We start from the raw sequence: 26,777 nt of genomic DNA, 5'->3' as shown, positions 1-26,777 counted from the left end.
ATTGATAAGAATCAAAATGGCAGACCTGAAAATCTGAGTCCCATGCTGGAAAGTCAGATTCCGACCCTGAGCTGGGTCCAACGCGCCCCTCACCAGCGGGGCAGTGGGATTATCCTGTAGCACAGCTGCTAGAGCGGAGGATGGTGACGGCATTCAGGTGGAGATCCTTATGGCTCTGGTTCAGTGGGGAGGTGTGTTGCTTACCGGGTTATAATCTGGGTTATAATTATAAACTATAATCTGAGACAGGAAGGTTGTTGGTTCAAATCCCTGGATAATTTCTTCACAGACTGGCAGACCTTGCCTTCTCCAAAAAATGTACCTCCCATTGAATAAAAGTGTCTGCTGATTAAATGTAAATAATGATTCTGTTTTTCTTTGCATAATAAGGAACCCTGGGTTATTTCTAAAGGGGCTCTAACATGCTTTTCTTCAGTGTGTTATATAGCATTATGTGCATGTGAAGTTTTTTTGTTTAATCTGCCTGAAACGCCTTGTTGGAGTTCCAGCCCTTATTTCTGTGACATAGTGAGGTCATCTCGTAGCACAGTTGTTATTGGCTGCCTACCTGCAAGGATCAGTCCTGGCCAATCAGCGCACACTGGCCCAATGGGGGGGTGGGGTTTAAGTCTTCAACAGAGCATTTCAGATGGAGTATATATATAGTATGACAAAGGTAATGTTTTTGGAACATTGAAGCATGTACAACTATTCTTGTAGCCCCCAAAAATAAAAATATGAGCAGTGAAAATGAGCACGATAGGCCAACCTTCCTGTTGCTGCGTTGACCTTTTCTCCAGAGCTCTCATCTCTAATTATATACATCAAATGCGCTTCTCTCTGCTGGTTCATCCCCAGCTTGCTATGAATTAAACTGCTGTCATTTGGGTCTTTAGTCCTGGGGGGTGGGGGCCGTGAGAGATTCCTTTATTTTTCAGCGCGCTGTTGTCCTAGGACTTGGAGCAAAATAGTAGATTGTTTTTCTGCAAGTCAGCCTGCACAGAGCTGAGCGTGGAGCCACACTCCGGCCTCGAGGCGACCTGCACTACTGGCTTCGCTCCGTTCCTGTAGTTTTTATCTTTAATCTTCTCTAGATGTCGTTGAACGTCTCTGTTCTCCTTTTAAGGTGAGTCACTCCTCTCGTCCCCATTTCCTTTTGTGCATTTGCCGGCAGTGATGACGATGCCGCTTCTGGATCCGAAGTGAGTTCCTCTAGTGCAGATGATTGTGCGCCCCCCCCGATTACCACACCAAGATGACAGCTCTGTCACCCTCTCACTTCTAGGTTAGGTACAGAAGGCCTTTTAGGTTTGTGGGCAGCTGGGCGGTGTTGAAGAATGGGTATATTAACACATAAACCTGTTAAAGCTCATCTAATTAGCATCGTTACATTTTACTGTTGTAATTACAGTTGCATGTGCCAGGATACGAACTGTTAGTTTTTACTATAATTATGCGGGTGCTACCAAGGAGGTACGTTCCGATAAACCTATCGTAAGGTGAAAATGCATTTTAATACAGTACACCTAAGCTAACGAACATCATAGCCTAGCCTATCTTAATCATGCTTCGAACACTTACATTAGCCTACAGTTGAGCAAAATCATTAACGCAAAGACTATTTTATTATAGTGTGGAATATCTCATAATTTATTGTATAATGTACAAAACATTTACAATGTGAAAAACATTTACTCACCGTAAAGTCAAAATATCGTAACGGGGACCATCGTAAGCCGGGGAACGTCTGCACACATGCATGTTAAATTGCTTTTTGGCTTATTATTAATAATTGTTAGTTGGCATGAATGTATAACATTCCAAGTGTGCTATACATAGTGGAGACTCACCGACGATTTCGACGCTGGAAATGAAACCACAGCATTGTATATTCAGGGCACTGGTGCTTATCTTTCAGTCCCATGACCTACCGGTGACCTCTGGGGTCAACGGGGCAGAGTCATGGATACGATCAGCAAGGTCCGGCTTCTGCTGTGGAAAAACTGGACCCTTCGTAAGAGACAGAAGGTACAGATGGAGGAGTCGAGACCGTCAGCTGCAAGGGAAGGCTGGGGGCACCTCAGAGGTGTATGTCAAGCATCAACCCACCCCCTCCAGCATTTTGCCATGTTTTTCTTGTGAAGGGCCTGAGCTTAGGGTGCAGTGCGATGCGGTTGCTTGGATACGAATGTAAAGACATGTTTCCCCCGAGTTCCCCTCATGAGTAGCTCTGGACAGGTAGAAGGTTCCGTGTGAAGCTCCCCCCCCCATTGTGAAAACCCGGCCAGGCATCATGGGGCCCCTAAACCCATTTCCCCTTGCTCTTTGGGTGGATGGGTAAGTGGGCGACTGGCCGTTTCGGGATGAATAGTCCAGTTAATTAACTGCCGTGGGACACTTGAGTGGGCCAAGCGAACGTGTGCTATACTGGAGCCTTTGTGGAATTAGTGTTTATGTACTGACTGGAGAAAGGGAGGAGATCAAAATATCCCAATTTAGACACGTCTTGAGATATTCCAGGCTAGGTAAACATTATTACAGGTTTAGAAAAGATTTTAAAGGTGTCATCCCTTTTGAAAGGTCCTAATTGCCACCCCCCCCCCCCCCCCCATCTCTGTTTTTTTTCCTCTCCATAGATTCGCTTCCTTGTCGAAATCCTGTGGCCTGTGGCTCTCTTCACCGGTTTGGTCTGGCTGAGAAAAGCGAGTCCTTTGTACCGGCAGCACAAATGTAAGCTTCTCAAAAGTGGCCTCACTTGTGTCTGCTGTACTCTGCAAGAAAAGGCACCACCACCATTCCGACATAATACAGTAAAACAGCATCCTAGTGGCGTTTTTCTGTGTTATCCACAGGCAAGCACTGGTACCCCACCCACGGAGAGGTCCCTGGTGCCGTTTCAAACTACAACAACTCTGTGTAAGACGGCTGATCTTTAACAAGTAACCTTTGGGTTAACTGTGTCGCATTCTCATCCAGGAAAGCCAGCAAGGCAGCTTAGTATTCAGCAGGTTTAATGCTCAAATCCCTGGTAAGGCACTGCTGTTGTACCTTTGATTGTGATATTTATGTCACATTGCTGCAGTCCAGTGTAATTTGAATTGCAGGAGAGGTAGCAGGAGGCATTCCTGTACCCATCAAGAACAGTCCTTCCAGATCATTCCAGAACATTCTTTCTGTTAATGTTTATACAGCCTCCCGTGTGTGTGTTTGGCTTTCAGATAAGCAGGCCACCACATTTTTGTGACTCTTCCTCTGTCTGTGTGTGTGTGGATTATATTACATTGTGTGCATTTTTCAGGTCCCCACAAAGATCTGTGAACGCAGTCAAAAACGTAAAAATGTATCATATTTAGTTTGGTTACCTATGGTTAAGGTTAGGGATGGGTAGTGGTTAAGTTCATCATGTTGGGATTATAGTTTTCCCCATAGAAATGAATGGAGAGTCCCCACAAAGATATAATTACAAACCTGTGTGTGTGAGTGTGGTGGCTGGTCCCTCAGTCTAGCCAGGTTCTACACAGACACCCAGGAGCTGCTCTTCAGTGAGCCAGATTTCCAGCACCTGGCCAGGGTGTGGAGAGAACTATCCGCCATGAAGGACTCGATGGACACCCTCCGGACGAGCCCGTCTCAGATCTCAGGTGATTAAAGGGCAGCTGGTATTTATTTTATTTGCAGTGCTTTAACTGGGACTTTTAAAGCTATATGGACTAAAATTAATGTCAATGTAAATGCAGTTTCATGCTCCCCGGTTGCCCAGAGGAGGAGGGGGTCCCCTTCCGAGTCGAGGTTCCTCTCAAGGTTTCTTCCTGCTAGAGGGAGTGTTTCCTTGCCACTGTCGCCTCAGGCTTGCTTGGTGGGGTTCTGGCCGGTTAAATGCAAAGTGCTTTGTGACTTGTTAAAAGTGCTATATAAATAAATTGAATTGAGTTGAATTACTTGTCCCGGTTGGCCCACTCCAGCATTCCACAGGTTACCAAATCCCCCCTCTCTGTCATTCACATTAACGTAATAGCGGATTTAGCTAAATATTATGCCGCCAACTGACTTCCTGTCGTACATTGAGTCAGCCGGAAGTGCGGCTTGGTTTCCCGCATTTCCGTTTTGTTTCAGGAGTCCGATTCCTCCGGGGCACAGTGTCTGGTCACTGGGAATGTGACCGGGTCTGTGTGGACACAGGTCATAGTGTCCGAGCAGGAACACCAGGCTGCACCTTGTTGGCGAAGGTTTCTGAGTAAGATCCAGGGTTTTTTTCTGCGCGTAAAACCGAGTTTTTACACACTAGGGAGAGACAATGCCCCGTTGTTCTTTTGGAACCCAGGAACAAAAATGTATGGGGGAAGAGCTGCAAATCCCCTCTCCTTGGCTATAAAGTTCATTGACCCCTCCCCAACTCCCCCAAGGTCCTTTGTAAACAGGACACAGCACTGTGGGCAGGAACAGGGTCTGATAAAAAGGTTTTTCCACGGTGCTGAACGTCCAACCTTCCCAACAAAGCATCTTCTGGGAACCATCTGAAGAATCGATTTCCTTTCGTAATTTTTTTCTTATTTATTTTATAAATAGTCCTTATTTATTCTTCTCAAGCTCCTCGGCTAGACAACCGGCCCGCTGTGCACTAATACAATGTTATTCCAGAACCTTCCTCAAAACACCGAGTGACAGTTAATCAGTCTGACTGTCAATCACTTCCTGCCATATTCAGTCTAGGGTTATATCCTGTGTTTTAAATGGCTTAATATCTTATTTTCCCTGCCCAGGTCGGGACCTGAAAATAGAGAAGATTCTCAAGGATCAAGGATGCGAGCTTCTCACATCTTTCCTCCTGAGAGGCGCGGGGCTGTCCCAGTCGGTCGTCCATCAACTGGTGAAGGCCCAAGGGCGCCCCGAGCAGGTACTGGCTAGCGCAGTTTTGTGTTAAGCTAAAAACGTTAGCGGTTTCGGTAATATAGGCCAGCCAAACTGTTTTGAAATATGATTTTCATTAAGGATTTTGATTTCATTGGTTTTTTTTTTGTGGATGGTTTTCCAGTAATCTTCTTGATATTCCTGGAAATTTAGCATCAGATTCATGAATTCTTTCCCGGTTACGTTAGCACCCCCCACCAGGGGGCACCTTTTATTCGAGTCCAATTTAATGTCTTCATTTATGATCAAACAGAGAGGTAAATGGGATGTGAATCATGCCAGCGTGAACTTCTATCCTGGGTATGTGTGTTTTCTCTCCCTCTGGCTCGCTGTGGGGCATAAGCGTGTACGACCCCCCAGGCCAAGAAGCCAGGCCAGGAAGAGAGAGCTTGTAGTGTGAACAGCACTCTGCCAGTTTTCATATGTAAATATCCCAGAAAAAGAAAAAGCCAGACCTGTTGACATAGACCCAGCCTTCCGCCGGCCCCCGCTGATTTACCGCTGCGGCTTTCGGAAGAGCCTGCCAGCTGGGAAATTTAGCGGCTAATCGCTCGGCGCCCCGCGATCTGTCGGTGTCGCTGCGGCAGGGCCTGCTTGTCGCCATGGCGATGCACTTGGCCGCTGACCAAAAGGTTTGGCTTTGCCTGAGGCACGAGTGTGCACGCTCCTGCTCAGCGGCTGTGTTTTCGCCACCCGTCCGCCCCTCGTTTCGGGATGAGGAGTCGGAGACCATTCAGGCCTCCAGGTCTGCTGCTCCTGGAAAGGAACGGGGCGGGTCGGTGGCTGATGGGAAACAGTGAAGCTTGAGGCCCTCTTGTGCTCTTCTTGAAGAGTGCCTCCGGTGGTGATTGAAGAGCATGACGGACAACCTGAGGTCGTCCTCACGTGTTAAAATGCTAGCAGGTAGCATTCGTATATCTATAATCTTTCAGTCTTCGCTAATTAGTAATGTGTTGCTTCTGGATTGGCTGACATGTCAAGTTACCGTATGACGTGCATACTGGACACAAGAGAGTACTTATAACACCAGCAATCCTTACTGAAAACCCACCTACTTCAACGGAAAACTCAGGTTACTGGCTGCCCCCCACCCCCCAACCCAAATCAAGACTAGGTATTTCCACAAATAAATACTTAATTTAAGGGTTCTCTTAGCCGATGTAGATAGATAGCTATGTATCCACCCATTCCAAGTGGGAAGTTCACTGTTCCATAGTCAGTGGTCATTTTCCCCGTTTCTCCAGTTCACCTTCGGAGTGCCAGATCTCACCCTGAAGGACATCGCCTGCAGCCACGCCCTGCTGGAGCGGTTTATCATCTTCCAGAGTCAGAGAGGGATGAACGCAGTCGGCCACGCCACGTGCGCCCTCTCCCAGCAGAGGCTGCAGAAGATCGAGGACACGCTCTACGCCAACGTAGACGTCTACAAGCTGTTTCATCTGGTAGGCAAAACCGGGAGGAGGTTCATTTCTGACTTGCCCCTTCCCTCCAACACTCAAAACAAACATTTGTGTGGGGCCCCTGATTTTATGGAGCCCCCTGTTGGCCAAAACTGTAACAACACTGGCGGGCAGGAGCCCCAAAGTGACTTTTAGAGGGGAGCCCCCCTACCCCTGATGTGGACACAGTGCTCACAAGTTTGCAGTTGATTTGCACGCCGCAAACATGCTTGCTTGCTAATTTAGCATTTTAGCCATACATTTGATGTGGGTTTTTCCTCAGTGACAAATAGGGTCTCGGACCTCAGGGTCTTAGACATGGGCTGACTTGAGGCTTATCCCCTATTGGGATTATTTAGTGCTGTTCAATAATTATAGAGGCATGGGGTAATAACTGACTTTGCGTTGGGCAACTGAGTTATCTTGTCTCCATGGTGATGTGGCTGTCTGCAGCTTGCTGAGCCGATCCCCTATCTCTTCATCCTATTTCTGTAATGTGATTATGAAGGACGCACTTCCCGGCAATGCTGAGATGTAAGACGGGTTATTCATGCTCCGCCCTACATTGGAACCACAAGCTTATAGCCAATAACTGTTTGTACGTTCATTTCCCGGACTACGACAGCGAGCTGCATCCTCTTCCTGATTGGATAGAATTGACAGATTGGTCATCATTTTTTGCATAGTCTTCGCTGAGGTGCCGGACTGACTGATGTGTGAGGAAGGACCTGGCTGCCTGTATTCTGTTCCCGCCGAATGAATCCTGGAAGTGCGTTGATCCGCTCCAGCAGAACAATGGCACCCCACCCCCTCCAGCCCCCCACTCCCCCTCCCCGGTTTTAAACGACGCCCGACTAGCGAGAGCGCGAGGAATGTCACAGGAAGGATGTCTTATTTTGGTGCTTGTGTTAGCATGCGGCGCTTCCTGACTGTGCACCCATTGTGTCTGAGGTCCGGGAGGCTGGAAGATACGGTCATTCATTGACTTTGAGCTTCTATCCTCGTAAAAGCAGGGCAAACATTCCTCTTGATTTATACACATGGTTGGACGCGGAGTTAAAATTGTGATATGACTGAATCTTAAAGGCGAATTGATCTCATTTTAGATTAGTTTAGTTTAGCCCGTGGGTATCGTTAGGCCTATTTCAGGGGGGCTTTACCCCCTAAAATATTTTTTATCCCCCCAAATAGATGTACACTAATTAGTTGGAGCATTTCCTTTAGACCCCCCCTAATAAAAGCTTAGCCCCCCCCTTCATTAATGTCCAGTGATGCTCCTGGCTTAGCTGTTGAACAGTCTTCAGGACTGGGTGTGTTGCGCTGGACGGAAGCATCTACAAATTCATATTTATTCCTTACAGACTCACCAAGAGAGGCGATGGTCACATTTATTTGTTTCTCTGTGTTTTGGATAATACCATAAACACTGGATAACTGACTGAAGAACGGATGGTTTTAATACCTTTAACATCAAATACCCTAAAATGGTATTAATTGAAAGTTATTGTATTTTCTTTTTTTTTATTATATATTTTTTATCCCTAAATAAGACAAATAGGTACAGAAAATGGATGGATGGATGGATGGATGGATGGAGGGGCGGCGGCATGGTGGTGCAGTGGTTAGCACTGTCGCCTCACACCTCTGGGACCCGGGTTCGAGTCTCCGCCTGGGTCACATGTGTGTGGAGTTTGCATGTTCTCCCCATGTCGTCGTGGGGTTTCCTCCGGGTACTCCGGTTTCCCCCCACAGTCCAAAGACATGCTGAGGCTAATTGGAGTCGCTAAATTGCCCATAGGTGTGCATGCGTGAGTGACTGGTGTGTGAGTGTGCCCAGTGATGGGCTGGCCCCCCGTCCTGGGTTGTTCCCTGCCTCGTGCCCATTGCTTCCGAGATAAACTCCGGAGCCCCCACGACCCAGTAGGATAAGCGGTTTGAAAAATGGATGGATGGACATATATAATCTAAATTCTTTATTATTATATGCTATGAATGAATCATTGTCCACATATGGCAGTGTTTGGCCTGTAATAAGACCCATTTCTGTAACTCAATGTAAGAAACCTCCCAGGGTGACAGATCTGACTCCGCGCTCATCAGGCTGTAGTCATGGTAACCTCTCGCACTTCACCCCCCAACCCCAGCACTCTCCCGGCATGGACCTGCACTGCTGGGGTCACGTGCTCAACTCCACGTCCGAGAAGCTGCTGGAGGTCCGACCTTCGATGGTAGGCTGGGGGGGTCTCCCCCATGCTTCACCGTCTGTATTTTTAGCATTAAGGAAAGCGCTGCTTCCGCTGTCCGTTCTAAGTCTGCGAGGAAGATGGAATCAGTCTGATTTCCCACATCACAGGGATCTTCCCTGTCTCAGTGGCATTTCGGCCATCACCTGCCCCCCTGGCCCAAATAGTCATAAAAATAAACATTCTCTAGGTGTAAAGCTAGATGGACGTTCCATGTAGACATCCAGGTGGTGTAGCTAAATTCCTGGTTGTCGCCTTCTTTACAGAAACAGGAGCACCGTACCTCACACAGGACGGGAGTATGAAGGCCTACTAGTTTTCCGGAAGGTTCCCTATGAAATTTATATACAGATATATACCTTAAGAAGGGGAGTCGGAGGGACATAGATACCCTGCAAATTAAGGGGGTGCAGGATCTGACAGGGGCCCTTGAATTGAAAAACCTCCGCATAAAATTGGAAGAGGGGGCCCATATTTTCTAGGTGTGCCCTATCTTATAATGTCTTTCTTTCTAAGAGGGTTAAACCACTCAGCTTCCAGAATGTTTTAGAAGAGCACGATGTCTGGGGCGCCGCATTCCACATAAATCTGTCCACATGGGCTCGTTCCCATGGGCTGGTTTTGTTCCAAAAATCCGGCAAAGCGGAGAATGACAATGTCTCACTCTCCATTAAACAGGAAGCCCAGGATATACAGGGCCGCTGTCCTTCTGATTTAATTGTGGGAAAGGGGGTGTCTCGTCAGTGTTTGAGGGAAGATATTTGGCACTTCCAGATTCTTTCTGCCGTGCGTCCTGCCACATTTAGCCATTTTTTTTGTGCCATAGCCTTGAAAAATAGGATCCACCCGCATCTTTTGCTTGACATCACACAACCTCCAAAGATTAAACATTAACAATGTTGAATTGATAAAATGTGTCACAGCTCGCAGAGAGGAGTAGTCCCAAGGACCTCCTGCGGACGCTGTCACCGCTTTTCCAGGAGGGGGCACTCTCCTCGTGGCGTCCGACCTGTTCTGGGGGTACCCTGGGGGGGGGGGGGGGGTGGCTCTCGTGTTTTTTCCTTTAACTGGTATGAGGACAACAGCTACAAGGCCTTCCTGGGCATCAGTGGCAGCCAGAGCCGTGATAGAAATGTGTACGACAAGACAAGTGATTCGGGGTGGGCGGAGCCTCCTGGACCCACATCCAGGGTCACGTCTATTTTTTATTTACAGCGTCCTACATTTTTTTTTCCCACATCATAGAACATGTCTAAACATTATTGTGAAATTGGAAAACATCTAAACAGCAAGCAAACACATTACTGACACATCATGAATGTCAACGTATAAATACTCATTAGTTAGGAGCAGAGTAGTTATAAAAATGTAGACTGTAAAGTGAATTGTATTCAGTAAGAAACTGACAATTTGCTTGTTTGTTTTGTGAAGGTAGACTTGGAATTTTCTGAATGAATTTGGAATGTAATTAACTGGAGCAAAATGGACTTGGGATCTGGGAAGTGCAGATGAGAAATTGCTTTCCTAATCCTATTTTCTTCCCGCTCAATAGCACCGTCCTACGACGCCACACTTGTTGAGCTACAGGAACAGTTTTGTTTGGTTCGTTTTTACATTTAAACCGTAAGTAACATTTAACAGACAGGAAGTCCCCCTCTGCCTTTTCAACACCAATCCCTTCGCCTTTCCCGCTAATTTTAATCGCAAATGCGCTTATATCCTGTGACGCAAAGACAAAAACCAAAAACAAATGACCTTCTCATCAAACCTGCGACAGTAACAGAGGTAACGAGACTTTGCTCTGCGTGCAAACGAATCATCCAAACAATATCGTCTGCTGAGAACCAAGCAAAACAATCTAACAACCTAAACAAAAGGTGATGATTCCTTATGTCGACTGAAAAAAGGCCAAAGTAAAAAAATATTGGTAAGGAATGTTTAATGTTTAACATATCTATATATGTCAAGTGCACATATATTCTTTGTCATAATTATTGTGACTGACTAGTTTAATTCGTCCATCCATCCATCCATTTTCCAAACCGCTTATCCTACTGGTTCACAGGGGGTCCGGAGCCTATGGTTGGGCTCTCATGCTGTCTGTCTGAATGTGTCTGGCAGGCGAACACCACATTTAAGCAGCTGGAGCGCCTGAGGAACATGGGCAGGGCCTGGGGGGAAGAAAGCCCCCAAATCTGCGATTTCTTCCAGAACGGCGTGCAGATGAACATGATCCGCGTAAGGCCTCCCAGTGTGTGGCCAGCACTGCCTCCTTACCCTGTCCACGCAGTCAGCAGACGTCCAAGACATTGGCTCTGAAGAACTATTTACAATCAGGGGTGGAGATTTCAGGTCCAGAAAGTACAACTCCAGACCAAAATTTTGTTTCAACCAACCAGTTGAGTCACTCTGTGTCTGTGAATCTGTATACTCAACTGGCTGGTTGAAACAAAATCTTGGTCTGGATTTTTACTGACTGGACCCGAAAAAGTCTTCCTCAGCTTAAAATTTAATTTCAATTTAAATTTAATTTAAAAAAGACAGCACTGAAAATTCACTTCAGTTCAATTAAATTTATATAGCGCCTTTCACAACAGAGGCACCCCAAGGAGTTTATTAAAATAGCTTCTTTTCTGTGTGCAGATTTCTAATGTTTTCAGTGTTTAGTGTTTTTTTAGGATTAAGATGAAGTTCTTTGATCCCCTGGGGAGATTCTTGCGCACACAGCAGCGAGTACGCAGAGAGACACGTGATCACTGCACATAGTGCAAACAGGTAAACGTGGCGCAAACAAATGTAAAAAGTACACAGTACGCAGATAGAATATCCTGGAAAACAGAAAACTGGAGGAAGAGTCGTACGCCTGCTTCTGTGAAGGGAAAGACCCGGCACAGTCATGGAAGGCCAGTGTGTAAGGGGTTACCTGGCCGGGGGAGAGGACGGTTCCCAGAGATGCCCCAGTTGCTCACCACCAACTCTGACACACAGTCCTGCAGTTTCACGAACTACCACTAATATGCCTGCATTATCAGTTTTCATCTTGCATTCCTAAGGTTACTCTTTAACTGCATATATTTTGTGTTTATCATCCACAGAACACCATTAGAAACCCCACAGTGAAGAACCTTATTAATAGGAATCTTCTGGATAGAGGGATCTGATCCAATGACATACTGAACTTTTTGTATGATGTTGTATAATTTTTGTATAAGCAGAAGCTGGTCATGAGGGGGGTATGTCCAGCTTTGACTGGTGGAATGTCTTCAACCTGACTGACTGGACCCTCCACCTGCTCAACCAGTATGGTGAGGTAGGGCGTAGGAAATGATCCGAACCGAGAAATTCCTCTAGGATCTAGTGAAACTGAACCCTAATTTAAGGGTTCTCATTAGGGTTAGGTTTTGTGTTAGGGTTATGGTTAGGGTTAAGGGCTTGGGTGACGGTTGACTTTCGGGTTGCTGTTTGGGTCAGTAAGGTTGCTGTTGGGGGTGGAACTAAGTTTAGCGTACCATTAAGGTATAAGCTACTCTTACTGTTGCCATTAGGGCTTGATCTAGGGTAGCTATTGGGGGTGGAGCTATGATTAGGGTAACATTAAGGTTGGAGCTAGTCTTACTGTTACCTGTGCTTCTTTTCAAATAAAAAACTCAACTCTAAACCTAAACCTAACCCTAATCCTAACCCTAACTCTAAGCATGCGTCCAGAAAAACGTGTGGGTGCTCCAAACACTGGTTTAATTTGATGGCACTGCTGAACAATGTCATTTCTTTTGAACTCAAAGTTTCACTCCACTTTGGCCAACCCACTCCTCAGTTTATGACATTCCTCTAAAAACAGAGGGTGAATATTTATCAACAAGAAAAAAAAATAAATCTAAACTCTCTTTGGCAAACGGCCCTAACATCAGTAGCCTGGCAACCATTTAAAATGTGTCTGATAATTGACCCTCATTTTAGGGTGATTATGATATTTTAAACAAAGTTTTAAAACAAAATGAACCAAATAATAATAATAATAATCTCAATGATTCCTCACCTTTCCGCTCCCCAAGATGCTGGCTTGATTTTAGCTGTGAATTCTGGAATTCTGTCACAACTGAACTATTGTACTGTTTACAACCAAGAAGGAATATCTTTACTTTCTATTAAAAATCTTTAATAAAGCCCAAATTTTAACACACAGTAAAAGTTTATCAGTATAAATGGTATTGTATCCTGTATCTTATTTTGGAAAGACATCAATATACCATAAAATTCAATATATGCAACCACCCATACCTAAGGTAATGTCAAAATTTTTTCTACATTTTTCAGATAAATTGCATGACCCCCTTTGTTCCTCGCTGAGGTCCCCTAGTGGTCTGTGGCCCATCAGTTGAGAACCTCTTTCTTAACGAATGTGAACTGGCTGAAGATTCATGTGACTCGTAAAATAATTGTCTCTCATTTACAGCCCCCTGTTTCACAGGGTTATTTTATGGTTTTCCTCTCCTATTGTCCTTAAATTGGAAACATGTGATCTGAAGGCGAGTGGGTGATGAATGGAGGTTCGTGAGTTACCTACCAACGACCTTTGTTGGCCAAGTCGGGCGTAAGCCGCAGTGCATCTGAGATTAGCGTCTTCAGTCGCGGTCAGGCTGCTTTTCACCGTCTTCCCCGAGGCAGACTGGCAATGGCACGGAGAATCCAGCACTCCCAGTCTGGGAGGACCATCCATCGTTCTTTGTATGACACAAACGTTGGACTGGCAGCCAGGATCTCCGAAACGGTACTTAGCGCGTCTGAAAAGCATTTGGAAACATTCAAGGCAGTTAAAGGGGACGACACAAGCCTGCTGTCAGGGCCAGCGAGGCGGCCTTTGTCAGCCACTGATTTAGTGGAGGAGGCGGGAAGAAATCACCCCAGTGGGCTTTTATCCTTGGATGCTGCTCGTATAGAGGAGCACCCAGAGAGCCCTTGAGTTTGGGGGCTGGGGGATTAGATGATGGCTTGGAAGGCAGTTTGTTGCGGATCCCATCTGCATGTCCCTATCGTAGCTGCTTGGGAACATGGGGCCCCACTGGGACAGGGGGAAAGACCCACGGTGATGGAGGAGCTCCCCTCCTCTTTGTTTGCCACTGAGCTGATTCCACGTCAGGCTAAGACGGACCATGCCGATTAGGTTATATTGGCCACAGCTGCTGTTTTGCCTTCCTCTGCTCTCACCTTCTGTCCTAGTTCAAAGTGTGGAGCTTCTTAGCATCAGTAAGAAATTCGCTACCATTTTGAGGGAGCCTCGTTCAGTCCGAATGGCATTCTCCTGCTTCATAAATCCCAATCTGACGTTAAATAAAAAGAAATGGTTCTACATTAAAAGGAAGCCTCTCTTTCTAGGATTAACTTTAGTGGATCGTTGTTACATGATGCCTGCCGTGGACTTGTGCTGACATATTTTTCGTTCTAACCCTCCACGCACCCCACAGTGTGTCAGCTTGGACAAGTTTGTAGCCCACACGGACGAGGACCCGATGACCCTCCAGGCCCTGTACCTCATTGAGGAGAACAAGTTCTGGGCTGGCTTTGTCTTCCTGGACATATACCCCTGGACCTCCAAGGTGTCACCTCATGTCAGATTCAAGATACGTATGGACATTGATGCTGTGGAGCGCACCCACAAGATCAAGGACAGGTATCTCCAAGATCAATGTCCATATACACTTTAGTTTTATGAACATTATGCTATAGACAGCCATATTTAATAATTTGTTACTGGTAGTGATTTGGGGGCGGCATGGTGGTGCAGTGGTTAGCACTGTTGCCTCACACCTCTGGGACCCGGGTTCGAATCTCCGCCTGGGTCACATGTGTGTGGAGTTTGCATGTTCTCCCCATGTCGTCGTGGGGTTTCCTCCGGGTACTCCGGAGTCTAAAAACATGCTGAGTCTAATTGGACTTGCTAAATTGCCCGTCGGAATGCATGTGAGAGTGCATGGTGTGTGAGTGTGCCCTGCGATGGGCTGGCCCCCCATCCTGGGTTGTTCCCAGCCTCGTGCCCATTGCTTCCGGGATAGGCTCCGGACCTCCCGCGACCCAGTAGGATAAGCGGTTTGGAAAATGGATGGATGGATGGATGGTAGTGATTTGGGCTTAGGTTACCCTCAAGACATCCTCTATCTCAGTTGATAAGTCATAAGTCATTGTCACTTCCAGTCTCTTTCTCCTCCACCTCTCCAGATACTGGGATCCAGGCCCCAGAGCCGACCCCGTGGAAGACCTGTGGTATGTTTGGGGAGGGTTTGCCTACCTGCAGGACATGTTGGAGCACAGCATCCTCAAGCTACATACCCGTCAAGACTGGCCAATGGGTGTCTACCTGCAGCAGATGCTCTACCCCTGCTACGTGGACGATCTGTGAGTTGTGCACACTCCTTACATGAAGTGGCCAGAAGGTGGCGTAGTGGGTAACCACGTGGACTGGCCAAGGCACAAGGGTTGTTTGTGAAATGATCATAAATATTCGCTGGCAAAATGGTTTGAGCTACGCAGTTCAGTTCAGCTAAAAATATACATTTAAATTTACCTGAAAATAGTAGCAGGTTATGAATGAATCAGGGAGTCTCATCTAAAAAACTGTGTCTCTTATATAATATTCGATTGCAGTTCTACAAACATCTTACATTTATTTAGTAAACACTTTTGTCCAAAGCAATGTACAAGTGAGGATCAGAGAACAGGGTCAGCCAGTGTCCTTGGAGCAAGTGGGGTTAAGTGGTGCCACTCTGCCAGCCATGGGAAACGAACCAGTGACCTTCTGATTATGGGAGGAGTCCTAACCCACAAAGCCACATGCTTCCTCCATCACTCTAGCTCACACTGGCTCACTGTCCGCAGATCAGTGGTTTTCGGTAATTGCTGTTTCTACTTTCGTCCACAGCTTCATGCTGACGCTAAACCGCTGCTTCCTCATCTTCATGGTGCTGGCTTGGGTCTACTCTGTACCCATGACCGTCGAGGGCATCGTGCTGGAGAAGGAGATGAGGCTCAAGCAGATGCTGATGGCCATGGGCGTCACCAACGGAGTCATATGGTGCACCTGGTTCATCGTCAGCTTTCTCATGATGGCCATCAGCACCAGCCTGCTCACCACCATCGTCATGGTGAGGGCACGCTCATTAGCATTTTAAGCCCCTCCTTGCCCAATCATTCTCCTCAATGAATAAGTGCAGTCACGTTGTGTGCCTTTAATTATGCATCTGGATTAATTCCTATTGGCCCTGTTGCTTTTCAGTGGGGGTGAGTGTTGAACTACAGCAACCCGGTCATCCTCTTCCTCTTCCTGCTCACCTTCACCGTGGCAACCATCACGCAGTGCTTCCTCATGAGCGTCTTCTTCAACAAGGCCAATCCGGCAGCAGCTTGCAGTGGCAAACTCTACTTCATCTTCTACTTGCCACACATCCTCTGCTTCGCCTGGCAGGACCGTATCACCAGGAACCTGAAGATCGCGGTGGTGCGTCACTTTTTGTCCTCCCCCCAGAACATCTTCCCATCAGAGTAGTTCCCTTTTCCATTGTATTTACTCACATTAATTTGTACTAAATGCAGCACCGCCGCAGGTACATCATGGTTATAAATTATTGTGTAATTGCAGGGCAGTATGGGACTGGGAGGCCATTTTATTTCCCATTACAGCCCTCATACTGGTGTAGACCTCGGCCATCGAGAGTCGATTCAAAGGAACCAGGTCAGTTTTGCAATGAATTATCCTCAAAAACTAGAGAAAATATTAAGAGAAATATTCCTGATGCACCGTGCTCTGCAGACCTACCCATACATGTTGACTGGGTAGTGTTTCCCAACCACGCAGCAGAGAAGCTAGACCACGAGAAGCCGGAGAAGGACGTGGGGGGTAGCAGCCAAGTTGGAGGTCAAGGGCCCCATGGAGTCTGATAAGAAGTTGTGCAAACACAGGGAGAAGCGTGAGAAACTGGATCGGGGGAGGGAAACGCAGTTAGGGGGAGAGGGGGAGCGGACCCAGGACGGTCCTGCCTCGGAGGAAAGTGGAGCGGCAGGTAGGAAGGCAGTGGCAGTGTGTGGGGCTGCATAAGCTTATGCCACGTATGATTCGGAGCGTAATTAGCCATTAAATACATTTACACGAGACGTAAAACACAAACAAAATCCCACGAGGACCCGGCTTGACACCCTGCTGCATGTCACCGCCGCTTAATGTGTGAGTGCGTGTCCCTGTTTTGGAGAAACAGCACCCCCTGCCCCCTCCACAGCCATTAACCCCCCCAGAGGTGCGTTTAAACTGTGAGACCACCTCCGCTGCGATAGGGGAGTCTGGAATGTTCCGATGCGGTGTGCTTTTTTATATATTTTTCCTGCTGTGAGTTTAAACATGGAGATCTTAATGCCTCTTTTTAGTACAGAATTCCCTGCAATACTTTCCTCGACATTCTTTGGACTGTTACCGTTTGGTTTGTTGTTGTCTGGTATTATTTATTGCTGTCTATTAATGTCTAAATGCCGTATTACTGCCTCATTATGTCTAGTGAGGTACTGTATGCCTGCAATTTCCTTTGGGATTATTAAAGTATCTACCTAACTTCCTATGCATTTCCACACTCCCTTATTCATATCATATTCCTGTAGGGGGCTCCTTTGAGTACGATCCAGTGGGCCTTACCGTTGGTGTGGTCATAAAGAACCTGGTGAAGGTGTTCGATCAGAGCACACGGCCGGCCGTGATTGCCTGAATATCACCTTCTTTGAAGATCAGATCACCTCATTCCTCGGTCACAATGGGCCTGGAAATCCGACCACCATGTATGTTAGGGCTGGGCTGCCTCGACTTTCCCTCAGGGCCCAGTAGGGGGTGCCTAACTAGACTCCCTGTCCCTGTCCTAATTAATCCTAACTGGCCTGTTCCCACCCACCTCGGGGACGGCCTACATTCACGGGAAGGACATCCGCATGGACATGGACTCTATTCACCAGTCGCTGGGCATGTGCCCCCAGCACAACGTCCTGTTCAACCAGTAAATGCTCCGCAGTGCATAATTTGAACTTTTAATCATCTTTTTCAATAGTGAAGTTTTTTGCTGACAGAGATATGCATTGATAATTTACAGCAGTGTTTCCCAACCCAGTCCTCTGGGACCCACAGACGGTCCATGTTTTTGCTCCCTATGAACTCCTTGCCAGGTAGTCCACATTTTTGCTCCCTCCCAGCTTCCAGGACTGTGTGGGGATCTCCAAGGGCTGGGTTGCGAAACGCAGATTTGCAGAAAGGGTTCAAATAAAATCCCTTGGGTGATAAGAGGAATGAGGGGTGCTTTGTAAAGCCAAGAACTGGCTTATGGGAAACCAGTTGCATATTGTACAAGTACCAGTACATAATATGATCAAAGGACAGGAACTCATTAAAAATACAGATCAGACAAAATATCCTAGCAAAACAGATTCAGCACAGAAACAGTGCCAAACTCAAACTTCCTCCACAGAGACATATTAGGGCCATTATCTCAAAACCTTGTCCTGGAGAGCTTGTGTCTCCAAAGTCTCATACCAGGATGTTGGTGAGGAGGCCAGGGTGAATCATCTCCTGTGCCCCTAGGTTGACCGTGGAGGAGCACATCCTGTTCTTCTCCCTGCTGAAAGGCTGGCCGGCGGCTGCGGCCTCGCAGGAGGTGGAGGACATGCTGGAGGATCTGGGGAGCGAGGAGACGCAGAATCTGTCAGGTGGACCTTAAGGACTCATCCCAACCGGCTGCTGCTTAAAGATCTACGACCTGCAGTTTTACTCTGATCCCATAAGCACTTTGGAAATTACTCACCATCTTGGTGAGTTTATGGTTTCCCCATGAAGCACATGTCTCTCGGCTCCTGTTCCACATTTAGGCGGCATGCAGAGGAAGCTGTCATGGCGTTCGTGGGGGGGGGGGCTCCAAGGTGGTCATTCTGGATGAACCCATCTCTGGAGTGGATCCCTATGCAAGGAGGTCAATCTGGAATCTTCTGCTGAAATATCGCTCAGGTACTTCCATGTCCTGAGTACACATACCATCCTGTTTTTCACGTTAACAAAGACTTCAGAAAGGTTTTCCGTCTCACTTTAACTAGACGTTGGACAAAAGCATTTAATCTTGATGCTTTGGAAAAACATGTCTTGCAAATTGATACATAGTTATAATTCATGATATTGTTTGAAGAATCTTTCTGTATCTTGACAAGGCAAATTTGTGGATGCCCACTAAGACATAGCACCGCCCCTTTGTGCCTAAACCCCACCCAGCCCGGATGGTTATCCTCTCCACCCACCACATGGATGAGGTGGACCTCCTGAGTGACCGTGTGGCCATCATCTCCCAGGACCGCCTGTGCTGCTGCGCCTCACCACTGTTCCTCCAAAGCCGCTTCAGTGAGGGCTTCTACCCCGAATGAAAGATCTGAGGAAGGAGGTGAGAGACTGTGTCCACGTCCATGTTCGGTTGCCCCAGCGGTCAGTGAGAGGTGCCCTTTATTGGTTGAGAATGGTTACCACTAAATGGCATTCCAGTTGCATACTGGGTAGACTGTATATGTCTGGGTGTCATGGGTTACCATTGGTCATCAGGTTCTCCATCTCCACTAACTCCTACAGAACCAGTGTGACTGCACGTCTGAGTGTTCCTGCAGTTGCTCCACTTGTGCCAAGTACAAAGAGGAGAACCGGACCCACCTTCAAACCCTAGAGCGGGCCTTGGATGGTGAGGGTGAAGGCCATTAGCTCAAACCGTGACAAATTTTAAATTTCATACTCAACAACATAATCAGAAGATCTCATGGTTCCTCCTCCATGACCCGATTTATTGTTCTACTTTTCCAACAGTCTGCCAGTTGTCCATTTTATGCTGTATATCTAGGATGAGGACTTCTGCTGTCCTCGTTCTTCTTCTCAGTAAAATGACACAGCAGGATCATAGGTAATGACCTCCCATGATCCCAGGCAACGTGGACAGCATAACTAGCCTGATCCACCACCACGTTCCGTATGCCAAGCTCCTTGAGCTAATTGGCCAGGAGATGACCTACCTGCTTCCAAACAAGGACTTCAAGCACAGGTCCTCTTCTGGGAGCTGGAGGAGACACTCTCTGACATGGACCTGAGCAGTTTTGGCGTGTCTGACACTTCCCTGGAGAAGGTAGGGTTCCTTTTTGCTTGAAGAAGAGTCTGTCATAGTGCCAGCTACCCATTTTTTGCAACAAATAGTATTTAGAGTGTATTCTTTATTGCAGGGGTAGACAATCCTGATCCTGGAGTGTCGGTATCCAGCAGGTTTTCCATCCTACCCGGTCTCTGATGAACCACACCTGATCTCAGGCAGATAGTAACTCATCAGGCAGGATGGAAAACCTGTTGGATGGCGGCGCTCCAGGATCAGGGGGGTGCTGACCCCTACTCTAGTGAATGCGGACATGGGCGTAACTTCTCAAAGCTATGGGCGTGGCAGCTGAGTGCTTTGTCGTTGCAGGTATTCCTCAAGGTCACTGCTGATGGAGAAGCGGCTAACAGCAGCATGGCTAAAGGTAAACGCCTGATTACCAGTGATTGTAATCCATCCTGTAGAAGACATGAACTGAACACTCTGCAGCTTATTGCTTTCGTTTCAGGATGTAGCCTCTGAATTAATCTGCTAGGCAGAAACTTTTGTGCCCAATCAGTTTGTCTTCTGCTTGATTTTTCCTTTTAATGCCTCAGTTTGTGTTCGGGTTGCGTATCCAAGCGTGATGTCCCTGTGATTGCTGTTTTACATGAACCATCTTTATATGCGTTTGGCGCGTTGGTCTTCATATGTTCCTGTGTGTGGATTGTCTGTCTCCGCATGATTTTGCTGATACTATTCTACGTGCGTGTTTGGTTACCCTGCGATTTATATGTCCCATAACTGTCGTTTTACACATGGACCTTTACATATCATTATCATTAAGTTCCTGTAACTGCAGGAGAAAAGGCTGCTACTTGGACCCATGCGGAGTGCAGGAGTTCTCAGCTGTTTATAACAGGAAGCCAAACTGTAAATTTCGTCCGATTTCTTTTCGCCATCTGGTGGTCAGACATGGTATTGCAGCCTAGCGCGCCCTGGATTGAAATGCCGGTCTAGCCATCGCTGTTCGCTTTGCCACTTACAGTGCAAATTTTCCCTAAATGTTCAGGTTTTCACTGCTGCCTCATCACGTCGCTCTATGCTTTCCAGAGACTAAGGGGGCCGTGCCGGCTAGCAGTGGCGAAAACCCCGACACCTTAGCTGACAGCACCGGGAGGGGGTCACGGCAGGTCAAGGGGGTAGGACTGGTTGTGAAGCAGATCTTTGCTCCGCTGATAAAAAGGTTCCAGCACGCAGCCAAAAAGACTTCCTGGCCCAGGTACTACCAGGTTATGCCCCTGTTGTTTACCAGAACTCAAACCATGCAAATTTGCAAAAAAAAATAAAAAATAAGTGGCCCCCTGTTGGCCGTAAACAGTTATTATACTGTAGAGGTGGGGGGCCTCAAAGTGTGGGGACACGGAAACAACAAACCCTGCTAATAGCATACAGCCTTTGAAGATTTCTCTATGACCTGCACATGTTGTTGATTGAATCTTGTATTTTTACAACATGGATTTTTATGAAACTTTACTGTATTTGAGCATATTGTTTTCTTTCAGATTGTTTTGCCGGCAAGCTTCATCCTTCTGGCCCTGATATTCACACTAATCGCCCCCCCGTTCGGCGGATACCCCAGCCTACCCCTCACGGCCTGGATGTACGGCCAGCGGTTTACCGTCATCAGGTAGGGAGGCCTGTAGGGGGCAGTGTGCACGGGCCAGCTGGTGGTTAAGACCATGGCTTTTAACCAGAAAGTTGCAGATTCTAGACATGCGATAACTTTCAGGGAGCAGAAGCAGCTGACGCAGCTAAAGCAGCCGAAGCAGCTGAAATTCACTGCGTCAGCTGCTTCAACTGCGTGAATTTCAGCTGCTTCGGCTGCTTCAGCTAGTAGTGAACTCCAGAGCGTACCTGACCCTGTGAGAGCATGGATCACACTTCCCTGTTAACGATAACGTTAATAATAGCTTAAAACAGCTCAGGATACTTGACACTTCATTGACATTCTTATCATTACACATCGTCAGCTGCTTCGGCTGCTTCGACTGCATCGGCTGCTTCGACTGCGTCGGCTGCGTCAGCTGCGTGCATTTCTGCTGCCTCAGCTGACACCACCCGATCTGAGCATGACAGGACATCTGGGGACCCCCAACACTTTAACCAAAAAAAAAAAAAAAAACAGCCAAGTACTTTACACCTCAACGCCGATTTCATAGCATTACCCCAACATACCAAGATCCACAGCCCAACCCACCTGTCTGAGTTGGTCTCCCATCTACTTACTGACCAGGCCCAAACCTGCTTAGCTTCAGAGAGATGATCTACTCTGGACTGCAGGTGACACAGCTACCAACTAAGAGGTGGAAGATACGTGTAGCTGTCTTACACATTGCTTGCCGATGAACTGTTACATATACCAACATATTTTCAAAATTTTTACAGAATTCAGCAAGCATTCCAAAGACTATGAGCACTGTTGGCGGGTATGACCATGCGGCGCTGGGGTGAGTCTGTTCTTTATCAGCAGTACCCGCTGCTCTACTACAGGTGAGCATTTCAGGTACAGAAAGTTAAAATTTTTGTAAAGACTTTTATCTCAACCAACCATTTGAGTACAGTCAGTCACAGAGACTCAACTGGCTGGTCAAAACAAAACCATGGTCTGGATTTGTACTTCCTGGACCTGGAATGTCCATGTCATGGGCTGTTCCTCATTCTTCTCTTCAGGCCCTCCTTAAGTTCACCGAGCTGCTGAAGAAGGCACTGCTGCTGTTTACGCCTGGGTCGCGGTCTGATCGACATGGCGGAGAACCCGGCCGTGACTGACATCTGTGCCCACTTCGGTGACTCTGCCAATGTCTAAGCACCCTTTAAGACATTTATCTGGGGGGATTTCTGGAGTAAGGGGCGGTAAGGTGGTGCAGTGGTCCGCACTGTTGCCTCACACCCCCGCGCAGTATTCCAGTCTCTGCCATGACTCCATGTGTGTGGAGTTTGCTCGCCCCCCCCCCCCCCGCGCCGTTGTGGGGTTTCCTCTGTGTTCTCCGCTTTCCCCCCACAGTCCGAAAAGACATAGTTGAAATGGATTTGCTTCAGGTTGGCATCCTGTCCTGGGTTGTTCATTGCTACACCCCCCCCCTCCCCCCAACCCTGCATAGAAAAAGTAGTTACAGAGAATGGATGGATTTCTGGGGACCTCACACACAGTCTGCTATATGCAGCACAGGATAGCTCCAATGTTATTGAAGTTTTCACATATTATTTTTTCTTGCATGTTGGCTTATACTACATGGATTGCAGCTCCTTCCAGGGGAACAGCATAGTCCTGATCCCTTCCGATGGGATTTTGTGGGAAAGAAGTTAGTGTTCATGGCAGTGGAAGGCCGTGCGTACTTCGCCTTGAATATCCCGATCCAGTACTGCTTCTTTCTTGATTACTGGTGAGTGACGGGGGCCTGAGGTGTTTTAGCTGTCTAAACAAAAGCCTGCTCACTGTGGCTTCCTGTCGGTTTTTCCCTTTTCATTATCAAAACAAACCAGAATATACAAAAAAAAGCATATCCATTTTAGCAATGACTTCTTCAGCTAGGTCTACAGTTATTAGCTCAGTGCAAAGTGTTTATTTCTTGCAGTAGTTCCTAATATGCTACAGCTACATAGCTAAGTGCAATAAATCCTTAATGCAATAAAAAGTCCATTGAATAAAGATTAATGGCCTAGCTCGGCCACATTTGATGAAGGTAAACAGGTCCTGATCACATTGAATTTGTGTACTTGTAATAAGATTATTGGGACACTAGACTGTGGTATTAGCTCTGCTGCGGCAAATTATTTTAGACAGGCAAACCCTGTTACCCATCATTTTACCTTTCATTACACCTTCATTTTTTCCCCTCTGCCAATTAAGACAAATCTAGCCCAGTTTATCTTTGTTTGTGTTTTAAACTCAGAGGCAAGTGGCAAGACAAGATCTTTGTTATGCTATGGGTGTTCTGGAATGATCTGAATAGAGCTGAGGGATGCATATTAGAGGGAGGGAGCAAAGAGATGTGGAAATGAAACCGGGGGTGGCGGGGGGGGGGGGGTAGTAGCTGCCCACTTTAGGCGTATTTCTCATTATCTAGGTTGTCAGACCTCAAGGGACCAATCGAACCAGACGAAGATGATGATGTCACCCAAGAGCGAGAGAGGCTTTATACTGGCAGGAGCAAGAACGACATCCTACAGATGAAGGACCTGTGCAAAGTGAGACTCCAAGGGTTATTGTTGGGGTCGGGGTGAAAGTTAAGTCATGATGCCTCCCCCTCCGTATTGACTCATATCCATCTCTGACCTCCCCACAGACCTACATGGGCCAGACGAGGCCGGCGGTGGATCGCATTTACTTGGGCGAACCTGCAGGGGAGGTACTTACCGCGCTTTCTATCCCTCTTTTCAACAAACACAGGTTCTGTAATCATGCCCTGCTGTTCATAGCAACAAATTTAATCCACATTTTCTTAGCAGTCAGCTATTTCAAAATAAGTCTGGATTATATCATTAAAAGCCTTAACAATGAAAATAGAAACTAGATGCCCATGTGTGCAAATATTACCACAAAAACACGGTAACGTTCAGCCCTTATTTACAGCCCCCCTTCATTCACGCCATGCTCCAGTGACGTCGCGTGTCCCAATTCCGGAGGTACCCTACTCCTCCTCAGAATCATGTTCTCAATCTTCCTCCCAGTGTTTCGGTCTCCTCGGTGTTAACGGAGCCGGGAAGACGACCACCTTCAAGATGCTGACGGGAGACACGGACGTCAGCTCTGGGGACGCTTCCGTCGCTGGTTACAGGTACCAGGCGGTGTGGGCGGTAGCCACCAGTCTCAACAAATTCATAATTTTGCTGAGTTCTCCTCCGAACTGGAACTTCACCAAGTTCGTAAATTGAAAGTCTGTAAGTAGAGGAAGTATTTCTGTGTGCTCAGCCGGCCGATGGACTTACTTGTATTTTAGGTGCTGGATTGTGCCGAGACATTTGAACGTCCCGTTGACCCTGATAGCCAGTCGGGTGCAGAGCACTTCACATTCCTCCATGCTTAGCAGAGCGCAGAGACGAGGAAAGGCTACTGTTAGACCTGGTACGGCATCCCGCCTGGCACCCACAAACACACGGCATGTTCTGGAAGCCAGACAGCCTTACGGATATTTCACAGGCACATGACCCAGACGCCTATTAAAGGACGGCTTAAGTGGCCCTTGAAACGCAGCCGAGGTTGATGTTTAATACGCCAGCGGCTTGTTTCTTTCATTGCCTCTTACGAGGGCCGAGAGAGTGGCTCAATTAACCTGTGAAAACTGCTGAATTACACGCCTGAGTGACCCGAGGGTGCTGTGGATGACTTGCCTGTGAGATGTGAGGACCACAGCTCGCCGATCGTGAGTGACACTCGAGATGGAGTTCCATAGGAAGCGACAGGGTGTGGATCCATGCCGGGGGTAAGCTCGTCCTTAGGTTATACACACGCGATACCGTGCTGTCTGTGTGATGCTAGAAGTTTACTTATATTAGCAATTATATTATTATTATATTATCACTTATATTAGCAGATGCTTTTGTCCAAATCAACAAACATGATCACATGGGGCCACACCGCCCGGTGGACAGGTTTGGCGACGGCTACGTGGTCACCACGAAGATCAGGGCCGGCAGAGCTGGTGCGAGCCTGGACCTCCGGCCGGCCGAAGTCTTCATGGAGAGCAGCTTCCCGGGCTGCTTGCAGAGAGAGAAGCACGATAGCACATTGCAGTACGAGGTCCCCGCCTCCTCGATGACCCGCATCTTCCAGCTGGGGCTGACCAACAAGGAGAAGCTCAACACCGAGGACTACTCCGTCTCCAAGGCGACGCTTGACCAGGTACGATAACGTCGCCGTCATTCATAGCTCCGGATTTTCCAACTTTGAGAACCGTTCCCCGTTAGGGCCAGCGTGTGACACTATGCCCATAATCAGCGGTTCAGATATCAGGCACAGCAGAATAATTTCACCACTGAGCAAGACCCTAAATCACCAATCGCCCCAGGCACTGGTGCCTGCTTTCTCAACTGTATGTCACTTTGGATAAAAGTGTTTTCTCAATAAATGTTAACATGGCCCCCTCTCTAGTCAGTCTATTCAAAGCCACCTCTATGGGTAGGGGGTTCTTTAATTTGTTAAGCTCTAATTTCTTTGTTTTTTGGGTACAAACTACAGGTTTTCATAAAGTTCGCCAAACAGCAGCAGTCGGGAGTGGAGAATAAGCTGGTGTTACACCCACGGGCAGCTGGGGGGCGCCGAGAGACAAAGATCACACCGGTCAAGGGAAAAACATCCTGAAGGAGAAGATTAGTTGGGAATAATAGCTAAATGTTATCAGAGGTGTAGGACCCCTGCAGAGATGGGAAGGACCCTCAGTGAGGAAACATCTGTAACAAACGACTGGACAAAGACGTTTCCGATTTCAAAAGCGTGTAAGTGATCAACTGCAATTACCTTCAATAGCACTGAAGCAGAAAAACAGAATGTTTGACTTCTACAGTTGAATGTGTCTTTTTACATCTGGTTCAGTTTTCATTTTGGCCACGATGCAAAAAAAGTGAAATATTAACGTGTGGAAAATACATTTAAATACAATTTTGAAGCCTGTGTGTGAATTATTTACTATGGACAAAAATGAACAGATATTTGTCTGCTGTGCAGATTAGAGACTGCCTACCTTTTCCCCTTCTCCCTTTGTACCTATTTGTAAGTAAGTATTCCCCCTCTGCATTTCAAATATGCTGAGCTTAACCCACAGACATAATCAAGTTATAATCAAACTGCGGCATGCTTTCACTAAACTCCTAGGATGCAGACACACACTGCATGTTAATTACCCTCCCAGGCAGCGGGTGGCAGTGTTGCCATTAAAATTATCATGCTGACTATTCATCCCAATCACTGCAGGCTCAAGAGCATCGCGAGGTTGCACAGCGGTGACAGTGAAGCGGTGAATTAAAAAAATGAATAAATAAAACTATTCTTTCAAGCTCGATAAGCCTATTAAAGGACT

At 47.1% G+C, this 26,777-nt stretch overlaps 1 protein-coding gene across 1 annotated transcript; it reads left to right on the top strand.

Moving 5' to 3' along the window:
- Positions 1–1,962: 1,962 nt before the first annotated feature.
- On the top strand, positions 1,963–26,366 carry LOC125717114 (retinal-specific phospholipid-transporting ATPase ABCA4-like). Its single transcript, XM_048990093.1, is given in 43 exon segments — positions 1,963–2,028; positions 2,637–2,759; positions 2,828–2,916; positions 3,502–3,641; positions 4,761–4,894; positions 6,153–6,492; positions 8,448–8,575; positions 9,668–9,820; positions 10,646–10,889; positions 11,345–11,365; positions 11,806–11,900; positions 14,053–14,258; positions 14,804–14,980; positions 15,504–15,726; positions 15,858–16,079; positions 16,221–16,313; positions 16,828–16,933; positions 17,228–17,317; positions 17,320–17,402; positions 17,483–17,613; positions 18,192–18,316; positions 18,476–18,497; positions 18,499–18,611; positions 18,870–19,007; positions 19,010–19,035; positions 19,218–19,323; positions 19,563–19,676; positions 19,679–19,758; positions 20,089–20,143; positions 20,812–20,958; positions 20,961–20,980; positions 21,264–21,388; positions 21,732–21,808; positions 21,995–22,041; positions 22,432–22,481; positions 22,483–22,547; positions 23,015–23,144; positions 23,829–23,949; positions 24,048–24,110; positions 24,433–24,539; positions 24,702–24,908; positions 25,354–25,603; positions 25,940–26,366. Coding segments are annotated over 43 exon segments (5,175 nt in total). The 3' UTR covers positions 26,063–26,366.
- The last annotated feature ends 411 nt before the right edge of the window (positions 26,367–26,777 follow it).

This window comes from Brienomyrus brachyistius, chromosome 21 (assembly GCF_023856365.1).
Source record: "Brienomyrus brachyistius isolate T26 chromosome 21, BBRACH_0.4, whole genome shotgun sequence".
Classification (NCBI taxonomy): Eukaryota; Metazoa; Chordata; class Actinopteri; order Osteoglossiformes; family Mormyridae; genus Brienomyrus; species Brienomyrus brachyistius.
This window is presented reverse-complemented; position numbering and strand designations above follow the sequence as displayed.